This window comes from Lineus longissimus, chromosome 5, assembly GCF_910592395.1.
Source record: "Lineus longissimus chromosome 5, tnLinLong1.2, whole genome shotgun sequence".
NCBI lineage: Eukaryota > Metazoa > Nemertea > Pilidiophora > Heteronemertea > Lineidae > Lineus > Lineus longissimus.
The window spans coordinates 20,951,285-20,968,379 of NC_088312.1; the positions used below are offsets into that span (position 1 = coordinate 20,951,285).

Genomic DNA, 17,095 nt, shown 5'->3' on the forward strand with positions numbered 1-17,095 from the left:
TTGGCCGAAATGGTGAATACACAATGTACGTCATTGTCAGTTCAAGTCAGTGTGTGTGATTTTGACAATATGCAGGTTTCGACAGCTATACGACTGACGAAATACGAAGTGCAAGATCATCTTTTGTCCTATGTTGTAGGAGGAATCGGCTAAATTTTTGAAAATAGCCAATGAAATGCATTTACAAACTTTGCCCTTCGCAGCTCGTCGAAAGGCTTGCGAAACCTGGCTTGTATATATTTCTATCGCCATATAGCTCCGTTCATGTGCATGTTATGCAATAGCCCAGACCCACCTTTGCAATTTGTATCGGCAATGGATTGCCGAACCAATTTGTCGCGGCAATGTGGTGGTGTAAGTGCAATTGGTCCACCAATATTTCGTGTGTAAGCGCAGCTGCGCTTACACCACGAAATATTGGTGGATCCAATTGGTCTAATGACATAACAATACAAGTTGGCGCTAAGCCGCCGGCCTGTCTTTCCCGGGGTAGAGGAATAGTGCCCGAATGGTGTGACGTCAAATGTATTGTCTTTGGTCATGATCGGTCTCGGTTGATTTGAACGCAAGTCAGTTGGTGTGTGAGTGAACTGCGCAGAACATCGCTGGAAAACTTTTTCCGATTTCAAAGGTAAAATTCCCCTCAACATTTCGGAAATCAAGTTAAAAGAGCTGCAGCAGAAGGTAGGGCCCAGTATCTATGATTGATAATTGTTTGAATTGGTTTCAACAGGTTTTTATTGCTGTAAAAGTCATGCAGTCGAGCCAAGAATAAACTGCGCAGTTAGAAATTTCAGTCGCAAATTCACGGTAAGGCAGGACTTATGTGCAAAACTGGAAGGCTTTTGACTTCCAAACCTTGTCATATGATTTTTCAAAAATGCTTTAAATTTAAACAATCATTCATTTGGCTCCACTATCCCGACTGTGGTGTAGCACCCGACTGCAACTGGCATGAATAGGGAATACGCTGGTTATGGATGTCAGATCGTGGTTCCTTGACAATTGCAAACAATTTCACTGGACGTAACCCACGCGGCGACACCAAGGTCCGCTGGCTGATCTATTGATATGTTCGTAGTAGGGTGTCAAAGTCGGGGAGACGAAGAGCCACTCGTCTCTTGTAGGGGGTTCATTGAAAGTGTTTGCATTTGTTAGCCTATAAACACAAGCTTTTAATCCTACAGTCCCGTGTTTGGCGGAGAAACTAATCTTACAGAAGGCCCAGTCATATTTCGTCATTGACGGTATCTCTGGGAGGCCCTGTGTGCCGTTGATCCAATATTTATTGAGGCTGTTGAAGAGACTTCTTGTCTAAGCAGTACCATTCCGCCCCCTCTAAGGCATACAATGGTAACTTATAAACACAAAATTTTAATCCCTGTCTCGGGTGTCTTTGAGAGAGCTGATCATACACAATTCCCAACCTATTCGTCAGCCAGCTGACAGATTCCCTGGGTCGAACGTGTTACTGGGATGTTTTCGAAGAGATACTTGTGGCTGTTGGAGAGACTTCTTGTCTAAACAGTACCATTATGCCCTCTCTAAGACATACAGTGGTAACTAATTCTTCAACTGCGAAATGATCGCAGATTGAATACAGTGAGTTAATCATTCAAACAATATCAAATGTAACCATGATGATACTTTTTACTGGGTGACCCATGCCTGTGGGATCCAACATACCTGTACTTTGAGGCGGTTGGCGATCATTCTTGTCTATTGTTTGCAAGCATAGCGCCTCTTGTGATTTGAAGGTAAGGAGGCATGACCAAAAGCAGTCAGCATGTTATTGCCAGGCAAGTAGATTCGGTAATTCTATTCAAACTTAGATTGCGATTGGTGTCGTAACAAAGGGAAGCTTTTACTGTGGTCAAAGCACTGAGAGTCTCCCTCCAAGGTAAGTTTAGTAAGGCAGGACGTATGTGCATAACTGGAAGGCTTTTGACTTCCAAACCTTGTCATATGATTTTTCAAAAATTCTTTTAATTTAAACAATCATTCATTTGGCTCCACTATCCCGACTGTGGTGTAGCACCCGATTGTAACTGGCATGAATAGGGAATACGCTGGTTATGGATGTCAGATCGTGGTTCCTTGACAATTGCAAACAATTTCACTGGACGTAACCCACGCGGCGACACCAAGGACCGCTGGCTGATCTATTGATATGTTCGTAGTAGGGTGTCAAAGTCGGGGAGACGAAGAGCCACTCGTCTCTTGTAGGGGGTTCATTGAAAGTGTTTGCGTTTGTTAGCCTATAAGATTTTAATCCTTCAGTCCCGTGTTTGGCGGAGAAAATAATCTTACAGAAGGCACAATCATATTTCGTCATTGACGGTATCTCTGGGAGGCCCTGTGTGCCGTTGATCCAATATTCATTGAGGCTGTTGGAGAGACTTCTTGTCTAAGCTGTACCATTCCGCCCCCTCTAAGGCATACAATGGTAACTTATAAACATTAGATTTTAATCCCTGTCTCGGGTGTCTTTGAGGGAACTGATCATACACAATTCCCAACCTACTCGTCAGCCAGCTGACAGATTCCCTGGGTCGAACGTGTTACTGTGATGTTTTCGAAGAGATACTTGTGGCTGTTGGAGAGACTTCTTGGCTAAACAGTACCATTCTGCCCCCTCTGAGGCATACAGTGGTAACTATGAACGCAGGTTGAATACAGTGAGTTAATCATTCAAACAATATCAAATGTAACCATGATGATACTTTTTACTGGGTGACTGTTCGATAGACTCATCAGGCTAATAAATGCAATCCGTATACAATCATTTGGCGTCGCAAATAACGTACTGCAGAACAAATTCACATATTAGATGGGGAGACTGATTGTTGGGGCATATCAAATACAAATGACGATTGAATAATTGTTTCTATTCTCGCAAGTCTGCTCCCAGTTGCGCTAGACTAAGTTTTGAACTAACACTCCATAACCCTTATATCGATATATTTTCTCTCATCTTCAGAGGGATGGACCGACTCCCTTCCCGCGGCTGAACCCGGCATCCTCCCATCGATGTATACAAGCCACCTGTCCTACTTCTACCGGCATCGTGACTAGACCTACATGGTGACGAACAGTAACTCTGGACCTAGAGTGCTTATAAATCAGGATGTATGGATGTAACAGAATGAACAAGGATAGAGTATTCCGTAGGGAGTTTTCGCAAAAGATTAGGGACAATCCAGGATGAATGAGTGTACATGTAACATTTTTAAATACCCTAAGATATAGTGTTCTGGGGACTGATGAATATACATGTATTATGCGCATTAATCTCTTAGGTGTTGATGTACACCAACCAACAGGGAAGGACTTGTTGCCAGAGGGACATTTCCTACTACTTCACTGGAATAGAAATCCTACCTAACTGTAGCGCCACCTGTTCCCACATGTGGTGCCCACGTACAGATTGTTGTTAGAATATCTTTTTGTAAAACCTTTTCATGATATTTGACCAATGTATCAGGACGTTGAATATCTAAATTTGTCCTAAACATATCAAATAAAGAATGATAGTTTCACAATCGGTGTTGTTCTTTGTACTACCGTCAGAAGGGGATATTCCTAAGTCAGGACAAAGTTTGGTACGTCTTTCCCGGGTGATAACGCCTTTCAAAAACCAATGGGCAACAGCAGCGCCCCTGTGGCGTGTTGGGTACTTTTTCTGAGACACCGCAGGAAGGAATGTACAGAAATCTAGCCCGTCTTCTCAAATGCTTTTAACTGTCACAACCAGCTACACTAGTGACAGTGACCAACCAGCTGATGACATCCTGTAAACCCGACCTCTCCCACAGGGTCACTGCAGTCTCTATTTGTCCCCAGTTTTCGGTAGACTCTTCCACCAGTCTCCTCCATTCACTCATTAGAGACTGGTACTTGGTCAGTGGACGACAGTATATCGACCACCAGACCTTAAACTTTAACGTGAGTTAATTGTAATCTTACTCTCTACATACCAAAGTGATTTATCTGGGAATACAGTTGAACTTCACTGAAAACTAATGATGTGTTGATGAATTCAATGAATCCTTCAATTCCTTCGGTTTTCTTGGCGAACCGATGTCCCTATCGGCAATTGCATCATGGAAAATACCAACATTGTAAAGCAGGTTTTATTGAGAGTGTGGTTGTGACAAGTGAGAAGTAGTTGTGACATTACTGTTTCTGAAAAGAGTCCAGATATTTGGTGGATGATAGCTATTATCAGCTATGCATAGGAACGAGTTCAGATTTGTAAGAAAACAATAAAAATAGGCTAATAAATTCAGCTGGAACCTCCATTTGACCAAAAAACCACTCCGTCTGCAAAAACTGTCCTCAAATCACAAACATTTCAGTTCCATAATTGAACACCAGGTGGCCAAGCACCTGCAAGTGTTTCATGTGTGTACATCCACAATGTGTGTACAGTAATGGCGGAGAAAGTTAGTGTGCCGTGATTTCGTGGTGGATTAGAACCTAATTTTCCATTCCTAAGTGTGTGAAACTTTCGTTGAAAAGTTAACCACTGGTAAGATATTATATTTGTCAAGTAAAATATGGTGTGCTTGTGTTTTTCTTGTGCTGTTAAAGGGAGTTTGCAGTAGTTTTCTGAGCGCTGTCATCATTGACTTTCTGATGCGTTGGGAGGTTCATGTAAGTTAGTGTATTTTATGTAAGGAGATACACTGTAGATCACACACTGTACTGTTGTAGTGCAGACTTTGCACTTGTACTTCCACAAACTTTTATCATATTTATGTTGTGCAAAATTTATGTCGTTATTTAGATACTTGTGGTGCATGCGCATGTCGAAATATCAACATGTTACGACTATAAAAATCGTAAATCTGATAAAACAGACAGAAAGATCATTATAGCAGAACCTCTCTTAGCGGACACCTCTCTATAAAGGACACCCTTTGGACTGAAAAGTACAGTGCTGTCCTTAAAAGAGAGGTGTCCTGATTAGAGAGGTCTGATTGAATGGAAGGTGCAATTTTGGGACCAAAATTAGTGTCCTTAATAGAGAGGTGTCTGCTAAGGGGGGCTCCTCTGTATATCATACTACTGTGTACATGCATGTCAGTACAAATATAAATTAATAAAGGGAGTCTAAAATAGTTGGCAAATAATCAGTAATGGCAGACTTATTTCCCTCTCATTAATCACTTCCATTCAGGAGTCATTTCTAGGCCTCATGATTGGCCCAATTATTTTATTTTTGCTATGAAAATAGTAGCCCATACTAATTATATAAACCTGATCATTGTATTCATTTACTATCAGCCATTCATAGGCTTGTATACTAGTACTAGGTCATGCGTGGTTGACCGTAGCTAAGTCATGATGATAGAATAGGTGAAAGTGAAAGTATTTAGAAGGCGACATCAGAATGATAAGACAGGTTTGGCAAAGAGACGTGCTTTGAGTCTAACACTGACTGTGGGGTTCTAACCAGGGACCGCTTGAGATCTTCAAAGCTTGGATTGAAGGCTTGGATGATGGCCTTCCCATCTGTGAATGAACCCGAGTTGGTCGGGTCATCTTTGAGTAACGAAAATCTTACCCTTGAAGGCACCTGTTAGGTGACTTGAGCAGCCAGAAGTTGGGCATTGGTGATTTCATGGATTTGCTGAGAAATGTACGGTGTTACAAAATAAAATGGGGTAGGTTTCCACCGCTTGCCATTACACCAAGATGCACATGTTACAACCCTCTGTGGCTTGGTTCTGCAAGCAATGCCCTGTGTGGGATTCAAACAAAATTGGGCCAGTGACAACCTACACTGTTGGTCTTCCAATATCAGAGGGCCGTAGAAAGTTCTTTGTCCTAATTTTCTGCTCATTTTAACTGACCCAAATTGTTATCACTTTATTTCAGGTCTCTGACCCATTTGGATTAAAAGTGTCGCTTACCTGGAGTTTATAAAGTTTCTAAACAATTCATGGAATAACAACCACCAACACCCCCTATCTGCTTGATGTAGCACTATGACTCGAGTCAATTGAAATGAGTGTCGGGAATGACGAGGGTGCCGATTCATCTGCCCCGCTAACAGGGGACCAGTCTCAACAACAGGAACCAGGTTGGGACTCTATTGTAACCATGGAAATGAGAGATTACCAAAAAGGAAGGACCAACTCTAGCGCGACGGTTCAAACCGTCGAACCTGATTTCGGTTCGAGTCAGAACTCACAAACATGGGCTGAGTACCGCCCGTCAATTCAACCTATGGATAAAAATTATGACGCACATTACAATCTATCTTGCCGTAGTAGTCGAGGCCCGGCTAAGACTTCATTACAGGCAAAGGTTTACAACTTCTTGGAGCGACCAACAGGATGGAAGTGTTTCATCTATCATTTCACAGTGTAAGTGGATTTTTTAATCGAAATATAGATTATATTTTGTTGCAGGTTTAGGGGACTATTCATGTCATTGGCTTACATGGATTGCTGACACTAACAGGAAAAGAGAGAATGATATGACGTTGTTGCATTTTCCTAAGTTCAGGCTCCTGTGACTCCGACATGGTCATCTTGACCATCAAGTTGGTGATCCACTCTGCCAACCTGGACTCTATTACACCAATGAGGGGGGTTATGGACAGTATACCTTCGTTGGTTCAGAATGGTTTGCAGTACGCTACATATTGTACATGTACATCTAATAACATGCATGATTTAGTGGAGTACCACAGGGAGCACCATTATTCCCATGTTTACATACATTTTGTTGAGCCTGTTTCTTCCAGACATTCAGATCTTTTGAAAAGTTTGTTCTGTTTCTCGTCTTTCATTTTAGTTTTTCTGTTGAAACTTCTGGTTTCATTTGGTCCCAGCAAGTTAGGTCCATGATGTTGATTGACTAGGAGTTTCGCTTTTAGCTCTCCGTAGATGGTATTTGAAATTTAAAGACATCGACAATCCGTAAATTTTCCAAACAATGAGTGAATGAGATTGCACCACATTTTCAATTGTGTACTGGTCTACAATGTACAACATTATTACTGAAAATTTAGTTCCAAAGCTTTTATGCATATTATCTTTATTTTACCGTCTAAAACTAGTCCTAAATAGGCATAAGTGTACCGGTACATGTAGATTGGGTCTACTTATTCGCAAACAATGATAATATGCTGATTGCTTTGTTTGCGTCAGTGCCACATAAACAAGTATTTTAGTGTCTGAATGTGTCTGATTGGGGTCAGTTGAAAGATATTTTCAGTTGAACTGACTTCGTTTCTGTATGTTTTCATACCTGTGAACAAGTACATGAGTTCACCTTAAAATCCTTTCAAGGAAGCCAGAGATCAGGCCTATCGCCTTTTGCTTTCAGATAAGTTGCTGGATGCCATGAAAACAACCAATGGCAGCATGTGTCACTTAAAACTAACATTGAAGTTAGTCATCATACAAACAAAACTCCGACGTACCTTTATAATGAATTTATTATACCTTACTTATTGGATACTATACTACCGCCATTAACGATTCATATCCTGCGCGTGGCGTTTATTGCTAAACACCCTCAGGCCACGGAGCTATGGTCTGTTTTCAACTGCCTAATGATTTCTGATAAAATTCTCATAATATTTATTGTCTTTGTAATGAACCATGGTGCTTGCTTTCAGCTCCTTATTGAAGATCGATTCTTGATTTCTCCGAAAGTTCTGTGATAAAGCTGAAATGTGGTCAAGGGACTGCCTTGTGTTCTGTTGAGTGGATTTTCATTGAATAATGTGGGTTACTGCATGTACTGCCTGCAGAGTTAAATCAGTTGTGTTGCCCCAACATGGTGAATGTCATGTGCAGCGCTTGAGCATATGAAAATGTAACGTCTGCCGAGAATGATAGGATAATCTAATCCATGCTTTGTGTTTTCATCTCAGCTCTGGCTCTTTGATGTCCGTTTTCATATTCTCCACGCTTCCTTGGTCTGATCTCGACGAATGAAACCTGTTGTGTTTCTGATCCTACTTCGGAGGATGTGACATTATGCATAACAAACGGAAGGCAAATGAGGGAACACCGCAAGATACAGACACAATATCCTCAAATGAAAGCAAGCTGGGGTGTTTTCCTGACCTTTTCCTCTGGAATTCAAAGTAGTAAACTTCGGAGGCCATTTCTAGAAATGTCACTGTATGCCTGGTTTACCAATCAAGGGCATCTTGAACCTCATGGTCTTTACCCATAAATCTTGATAAGGTGCAAATACCTTGGTGGTCAAGATGGCTCAAGGGCTGAATCAAATGTGAATTCATGCTAATCCCTAATTTACATGTATTTACGGTAATTGATCACATTACTCCTTCCATAATTAGTTTGTTTAGGGTGACGACTTAGTTTTCAATTTATGACGAATGATGCTGACAAAAACAGAGTAAAGGAATTCCATCCAAAATGTTCAGACGCCAGCTCAGTTGGGTCTTGTAGCGCCTCGTCCCAGTTCGGCTTTTTTGCCAGCATTTTCCTCGCCAGTGAAAACAAACTATAACAAAATTATCGGTGCGGGAATTTATCCATCGGGTGCAGCATGCACTTTATGGCGCGTGAGTAGACAATTAGCATGATGAATGTTTAGGTCACTAGGCGCCCCCGGGGATAAACGATATTTGAAAAAGGGCGAGTGTTGCATTGTGAATTATTGATGACTTTTGGCCACTTCTGATTGGAATTCAGAACGGTTTTGTTGACTGTTTTGGGTGCACTTTTTCAATGCGTTCCGCAAACGAAATATTTTGATTGGCAATTTTTGGCTTTCATGTTAGCTGAAAGCAAATACTTCTCCATGAATGGATTCAGTATCCTTGGGCAAGACACTTTTAATCCTGCAGTTTGCATCTGTAAACCCAGGAGGGTAACTGGACTATTCAGTCATTTATTGATAGCCGTTGGGAAGGAAAGGCTGGTTGGTAAATATGGCTGTTTGTGGTAATTTTTTGCTCGGCCTGTCACTGGCAGATATCTCCAATTACTGACCCCACCAGCAATTCGTCTGGCCAGGACATTGGGTAAGCTGGGTGATCTGGTTTAGGCAGTGTGGCGGGAAACCTCCAGTCCTGCCTACATGAAGTAACCTACAGGTGGCTAACGCTATTCTGATTACTGGTAACACACTCCCGATCACTGATGCAACAAAATTGCACGGAATTGATTCCAATTTGATCACGGGCGTGTCGTATGATAATTTGCATTTTCAATATTCTGTTACTAGCTGCTATCATGGTACATGTAGCGTAGCGTACAGTTCATTAGCAACCTTAACCCCTGATTGCTCGAGGCATACGAAAAAGTCAATAATCGCAGACATGATTCATTACAATAATGACATATTACAGGTAATAAACCTAGAAGGTGTTAGTGACACATCTTTTTATAATTTATTCTTTATTCAGAGTTCTTGACAAGGCCATTTGCCAGTATCTTGACAACAAAAAGACCTCGTAAATGACAAGTGCATGTAAATTTTGCTGGACAGAGATGCTGGCTAGGTACAAGGCGGTCAGCCGCGTCAATATTGCAGGTTCTCACGATAAAATCAGATCACTGTGATTTATCGGTGAATGCTGGTGAATGCTGTGTCTGATAGTGACAGGAGAAGATTGGCAGAATGACCAGCCGACTGAGTGAGACGGATTGCTCCTGGCGAGAAATGATTCCGCATCACAGATTTGATGTGTCAGTTCTATAAGATTCCACTCGACTCGATAGAAGTATTGGGTATGATTTTTATCAGATTGATGTGTAGCTGATGCAAGATTATTTCAGCGGTATGAACTGCCAAATTTGTATTCCAAAGCGTTGAAAGTCAACTTCAAATAAATACAATAATTGTCCCTTCACCTGCTGTGTGATTTGCCCGAAGGGGGGACAGCATATCAGACATCGCCTCAGGTGTGATGAGGCATCTGTCTTGTCGCCAAAATCTCACAGGAAATGTTGTTTGTTAGGCATTCCATGTGTACCCAGTGTCTTCCAAGGTTTTTCGATTTTAAAATATGTTTAACCAATCGAGGAAATGAGTTTGGTTGTTTAAAAATGATACTTTGAAGGAAGCAAAGGTAAATTTAGCCACCTTCTTTGGCAGTATTTACACAAAACCTGATCTGAGTTATGGTTTCTGTTCAGTAGCAGTGATCATTTCATGTTGATGTCACTTGTCATAGCGACAAGTGTCATCAACATGAAATGATCAATGCTACTTTGATCGATGAGTCAGCAAATATTGTCCTCCCGAGATGAGTATGAGGGGAGGGGGGGGGGGGGCTGTAGGTAACATATTTGGTTAAGGTAGCAGAGTTGGTTTTGCTGCTGGCTTACGACAAACTAGGGCCTGGGTTCAAAGGTGTGGAGTGATACTTCTCTACATAGTGTTTATTACTTTTGGTTGATGACGCTCGTCGCTGTGATTGATGAGTCAGCAAATATTGTCCTCCGAGGTGAGTATGAGTATTAGATGAAACATGGCGGCTGTAGTTAGCATAGTTGGTTGCTACTTCTTTTCGTTAACGTGGATCACCCAAAGTTGTTGACACTCATCACTGTGATGGATGAGACAACAAATATTGTCGTGCGAACGGTATGAGTTGATGAAGCGGGGGATCCGAGGGAGGTGGGGGAGGGTTGGCATTGGCCGCTGCATCTCTTCTGCTTCCTGTACTTTTCCAAGTGTGTATTTTTATTAAAGAACTCTTCCCACTGATTGTCACAACAGTGATGATGCAGGCAGAATTCTTTTCTTGACTCCCACGAGATGACATTTTGAAAGATGTACTGATGACGACTAAGACAACGTCGGCCCTTTGTTGCAGTGGTAGTGACGAGAATCCTTCTTGATTGAAACAAATGCTCTTTGAACATGTTGAAGCTGCAATGGAAGGTCCCAAAGCAGACACTTCTGGACGGAAACTCTCTCTATCAAGGATATTCTCTCCAGTAAGGACGCACTCTCTGTGGACACCCTGTCTATTGAAGGACACTGCATTTGGTTCCAAGATTGTAATTTGTAGTGCATTTTACCTCATTAATCTGGACACCTCTAAATTAAGGACTGCATAAATTGTCAGTCACAAGGCTGTCCTTAATAGAGAGGTTCTACTGTATTTGATTCTGGTCAAGTATTGCTTTTGTAAAGGCAATACCAGAAAAAGTCCTGAAAATACTTTTAAAAATATTTGTCTGTTCTGAGGTACGTGTATGCTTTTTGCTCATTCGTTCGTGTGCCGAGTGCCTTGAAAATGCCTTATAGCATCGGCACAACCTGACCATGGGGACTAGGTAATGACATCATCATCCACGCACTTTGATATGAGATTCTCATCAGCAGCTCGGAAGATGCGGAAAATGATGAAAAATAAACATTAGGGTACTTTGATGTATAACAGATCCCCATCTTTGCGTATCTTTGAACCTCACAACATTTTTGTAAAAAATTATTATGATTTTTCTTGTGGCCTCCTACAATGGTACATGTACTGGTATTACTTTTTATGGTGGTATTGTTGTGTGTTGATGCTAGGTGCTATCGCTGTAAGATATCCTCTAGCTAATATTTTAAATTACCTGGATATTCATAGCAATATTGACTATAGACTTCCTCACATTGGATGCATGCCTGATGAAATCAAAACAGTGGGAACTGTTCTAGATAATGTCTACATACCATACAGAAGACCCAGTTCTCTACTGGTTTGTTTTGAGAAGTCACATATTCTTGGCATGTTTTCATTAGCTTCTGTGGGAGTTTTGCTCCAAGTGAATAAATAACGAAATATCAATTGATATTACTAGCAGTTTATGACTTTGTTTTGCTTCTTTGTAGCATCATGATATTTTTGATTTGGAATAGCTGGTAACAAGGTTATGGCCGCCTTCTGCCTGTTGATTGCTGCGGAAATCTTCTTGTGTTTTTCCGCAGCATCTGAAGTGCTGTTAGAAGCCATGAGTGCGCTCTGTCTGGCTTAGAGACTAATCTCTTTATTTTGCTTCCGCTAAGATATCGACTGTTCTAAAATGCTATTGCGCCATGATGTTCGCTGTTTGAGCTGTTTACAGTATGAGCTGGATTTTTGTAATAAGTGGGGAAAGGTAGTCCTACGTTACCCTTGGGCTACCTTACCCCATTTTACCTCTATCACCAGCACTTTGTACTTGGGCCGGTAACTTGATTGGCATTAGCAACATCGACATTCAGTCCCAACGCTTCTATTGTCGATGAAATACTCAGGGATAAAGCTTAGTTGTGCTAATGCTGGCATCTCTAATGAAGATCGAGTACTTAGCATTAAAATTTTTGATTAAAACGTGCCAAGGATAAATCTTCGCAATCAATGAACTTTGTGATTTTGAGAATTTGCACCTGTGGTGTCCATGCGTTTCAGTTTGATTGACTTTGATGTTTTTCTTCTTCTTAAATCTTCTTAAGAGTTCGCTCTGCACTTGGATTCGTTTTTCTCCGGGGAGTATTCCTCCTCCAAGGCAGGATAAGCATTTTTACCTGCTACTACAGTTAGGCACCAATTGCGTTTATTGGCCTCATGGCTCTTGTCTTTGTCTATTTCCATTTAGTAGAAGATAACACTTTACAGGACTGGTGTTTGTGAAAAATATGTTTATTAGCACAAAACAAGTCATGCCAACTGGTATACACCCATCCTGAACCTCATGGTCTGTACCCCCTACAATGTCGGCTTGACTAGAAAAAGATGCAAAAACCTTGTTGGTCAAGATGGTGTACATCATAATTGTGATTAGCGAAAACAGCAGCTATGCCCATTACTTTTGCATTTCAGCTAATGCAGGTACAGCAGCTTGCAAATTGAAAATGTCATCCTAATTACCCTGTAACCGTGGTGAATTATCGTAATTACTCTTTTCATACCATAATCCAATGTGACATCACCATTGTCCGATATTAATTATGGATTAATTGTGCTGGCAGTACGTTGCATTGATTAGAAACGTTTAGCAAATTGTCTCCAATATTGCCATTGGTATTGTGATTGTTTAGTTTTACAATATGATGGAACCTCCCTTAGCAGACACCTCTGTTAGAAGGACACTTTCCCTATAAAGGACAGTGATTTGGACCCAAAGGAGTGGTTACTGTATGATTTGACCTCTGTGATCAGGACACCTCTCCAAGGACAGCAAGTTAATCTGGAATGGTTGAGCCAAGGACATTACTCAATGGAAGAACTAACGCAGGTTTCCCGAATGGAATCATTATTAAATAGATGCTTGCCTTATTGTCTCCAGTTGGTCATCAAGGCAAATGGCAATAGTCAAATTGACACTTGGCGAATTGGCAATAGGCGAATTGACTTCCTAGGCAAATTAGCATTAGGCAAATTGGCAACAGGGGAATTAGCATTAGGCAAATTGGCAACAGGGGAATTGACATTAGGGAAATTGGCAATAGACGAATTATGGAAGACACAGTATGGCATCAAGGCAACAGGAGAGGGCATCAGAGGCAATTGCCTTCAATGCCATCCAAGCTCATTCTTCAAAACTGGTCCATTTCCAAATCAATTCTTTATAGCCGTAAAACCTGTCCAATCATATTTACAACAGCTTTACCATTAGCAAGATAGGTCATGAATCCACCGTCAGAGTGATCTGTTGATGCGATTGCTGGTAGTTTATGTGATGTTAAGATTGGGATCAATCATAAATCATCTGGATGTTGGTATTCTCTTGTTGCCACACCACAAATATTCAGGTAAAGACGAAAATAAAACACGGTTCAAAGAAGCATTTTGAACACAAATATACAATGATGCATCGATGTGTGCAGTACTTTGGTGACATTTTGTAAAAAAGTATGGATTTTACTGAAAAAACATGTCATCAGAACAAAAAATACTCTCGATAAATGCCACCATATTGACTTCTTTTTGTGAATATGTCTATTGATTTCAGAGGATTGGATCCATAGTTGAGAAAAGGCAAGTCCTCATCCATCGCTTTTATTGGCTTTTAACAACATGCGGTATAGAGTTTTTCGAGAGTCGATACAATTTTTACTGTGATTTTGCAACTGGTTCACTAACTCAATCAGGGGATAAATTGATGGATGGAAAAACATGGCTTAATCAGTGTTGATGTTACCTGACCTATGAATCGTGTTTAGTTGATAACCGATCTGCCCCCATCCATTACGCTGCAGATACTATGAAATATCAACCACTTACCTCATAAATCTGGCATAAAATGCTTTGCATGAATGATAATGTTGACACATACCCACTTTTGAGGGGGAAAAATCATTTGTAACATTTTGATGAGCCAGATTACAAAGTATAGCCACTATATTTCACAGCCAATTTCCATTTGCATTGCTGAACCACCCACTGAATGGAACTGTCAACTCTAAAAGCACCTCACAAAGGTACAACTGTAGTTTTGCCATGTCACTTAATGCAAATATTCACATTAGTTGCCAGGTTTGCCATTTTGACAGAAATTATCGCAATAACTGCCAGGGGAGAAGTCACAACCAAAGGAGAAGGCTGTGGGAAGAAAAATACACTTAGTTGAACTTATGATGAGGGAAATTGAATTGGCATGTGTTGCGATCGTATTTGTGATTGGTAAAGCAACTACAAATGGGACTTTTATTGCAGTGACTTCAATAAGTGTCCCTTTGATGCGTGATAAACATTCCTTCTCTGCCGATAAACGTGACTAAACAAGACATTTTCTTCTTCTGTTTCTCACAGAATTTTCCTCCTCTAAAGACCTCTGCGAGATCATGTTCTCTGGGAGCTCCGAGCTTCATGCTCGGCAACTCATCCAGTCTAAAAACCTCTGTGGCATGATGCCACCTGATCTCCCATTTACCTGTGTGTTCTTCCAGAAAAAGGCTCATCCACCCACCAGCTATAGAACAGTGACAAGAAATCTAAAAACCTCTGCGACCTGACCTCACAGACATTTTCCGATGTGTACCACCAGAAAAAGGCTCATCCACCCTTCAGTTTAGGACAGTGACTAGAAATCTAAAAACCTCTGCGGCCTGACCTCACAGACATTTTCCGATGTGTGCCACCAGAAAAAGGCTCATCCACCCTTCAGTTTAGGACAGTGACTAGAAATCTAAAAACCTCTGCGGCCTGACCTCACAGACATTTTCCGATGTGTACCACCAGAAAAAGGCTCATCCACCCTTCAGTTTAGGACAGTGACAAGAAAACTAAAAACCTCTGCGGCCTGACCTCACACACATTTTCCGATGTGTACCACCAAAAAAAGGCTCATCCACCCTTCAGTTTAGGACAGTGACTAGAAATCTAAAAACCTCTGCGGCCTGACCTCACAGACATTTTCCGATGTGTACCACCAAAAAAAGGCTCATCCACCCTTCAGTTTAGGACAGTGACTAGAAATCTAAAAACCTCTGCGGCCTGACCTCACAGACATTTTCCGATGTGTACCACCAAAAAAAGGCTCATTCACCCTTCAGTTTAGGACAGTGACTAGAAATCTAAAAACCTTTGCGGCCTGACCTCACAGACATTTCCGATGTGTACCACCAAAAAAAGGCTCATTCACCCTTCAGTTTAGGACAGTGACTAGAAATCTGAAAACCTCTGCGGCCTGACCTCACAGACATTTACGATGAGTACCACCAGAAAAAGGCTCCTCCACCCTTTAGTTCATGGATAGTGACTAGAAATCTAAAAACCTCTTGGGGATCATCTCACAGGCCTTTTCTTCTTTGTGCTACAAGAAACGGCTCACCCTCCCTTCAGTTTAGGACAGCAGCTAGAGAGCTCTCAGCTGCCTCCATCAAGTCACCACAAAACCAGCTGGTATCTCCCATTAGGCAGGTTATTGAATATCTAATATTCATAGCCCTATCGCTGATGCTTCCCGACCGCGATAATCCAGTCTGCGTGTGCGGTGGCTATCATAGCAGGAATGAAATGTGAATGTGATGAACAGTAATAGCTTTTAGAGTCACATGGCTCAAACGTAATGGGCTGTGGCGTCCTGCTGGACCAAATTTCTCAACCCTTATGTCAGCATCTTCGATCCCTAGGGAGACCCAGCAACATTTCTGATGTGCTCATTTACCCGGTTCTTATCAGGTGGCAAGACTAGGCATTATTTTGAATTTAAAACCACATTTGTGACTAGAAAAGATTTACCACTTGTTGATCAGCTCAAAAAAAACTACAGAAAGAATAATTATGTTCTTCTGCAGTTTTGTCTTGCGAAGTATGTCTAACATGTCATAAGTGTCGTGTCTGTGGTCATAAGGAAACGAGCCTGTACCATCAGGATGCAGAAACCATTGCCTGTAACTATTGGCTGCTCTCCCATTCCCAATGATATGCGATCTTTGACGTTGAGACAACAATCGTAACATGACCAACCTCAGTGGTATAGGAGGAATATTATCCTATTGGTGCATTCATGCAATCCAGGGCCTGACCTAGACCTATGACATGTGCCATGTGGTGACCTGTGACCAATATCATAGCCAGTTAGCAAAAACCAGCTCTGTTCAGGCCAGCCACCCACCTGAATAAAGGACATGTGAATAATCATAAGCAAATTTTTTTTTGATTCCCTGACCGGGAGCCCTTTGGGTTGGATACAGAAGCCACTGGAGTGCGATGTACCTCTTTCATGTGGGATTATTGACGGCTTCTGCTTTGAGACAGCCAACCTCAACAGTTTTGGCGGTTGACTGACCATTGGAAGTTTTTTTCCGTTTGGATGATAGCGACTCCTCTTCTATACATCACTTCAAACGGGTCATTGGCTAGGAGTGACGTGCTGGTGGTGAAGCACCTTGCAGTTTCAAACAAGAAAGTTTTGTGGCAGCAACCTATGACAATTGTCGCATGAGACAAAACTATCTCGTTTGCAAGGCCATCGCAGGTGCTCGCAACAAGTGGCTGTCACCACTGCATATACCTTGTTCTTCTGCGTTCAGGCATTACATGACCTTTGCAACATATCCTCAGGTCATGTGCTGCGACAAAATCAGCTGTTCGCTGGAGGTCTAGCTTCGGTGGTGCCCCACAGCTTAGTCTTCAGTGACTTCAGTAACTTTGATTCACCTAGTGATTACC

At 41.6% G+C, this 17,095-nt stretch overlaps 1 protein-coding gene and 1 long non-coding RNA gene across 3 annotated transcripts in view; both read left to right on the top strand.

The window, feature by feature from the left end:
- The first annotated feature begins 481 nt into the window (after positions 1–481).
- Positions 482–3,542, top strand: LOC135488483 (uncharacterized). Its single transcript, XR_010446988.1, has 2 exons — positions 482–684; positions 2,981–3,542. It is a non-coding gene; the product is annotated as an uncharacterized LOC135488483 (long non-coding RNA).
- Positions 3,543–4,441: 899 nt separating this feature from the next.
- LOC135487789 (potassium voltage-gated channel subfamily KQT member 1-like) overlaps positions 4,442–17,095 on the top strand; it is a 105,446-nt gene continuing 92,792 nt past the window's right edge. For both annotated transcript variants that reach the window (XR_010446887.1, XM_064771871.1), the window contains exons 1-2: positions 4,442–4,531; positions 5,884–6,374. Coding sequence is in view for 1 of the 2 variants with exons in the window: in XM_064771871.1 (XP_064627941.1) it covers positions 6,013–6,374 (362 nt within the window). In the remaining variant the exon portion in view is untranslated. The remainder of the gene's footprint in view (positions 4,532–5,883; positions 6,375–17,095) is intronic.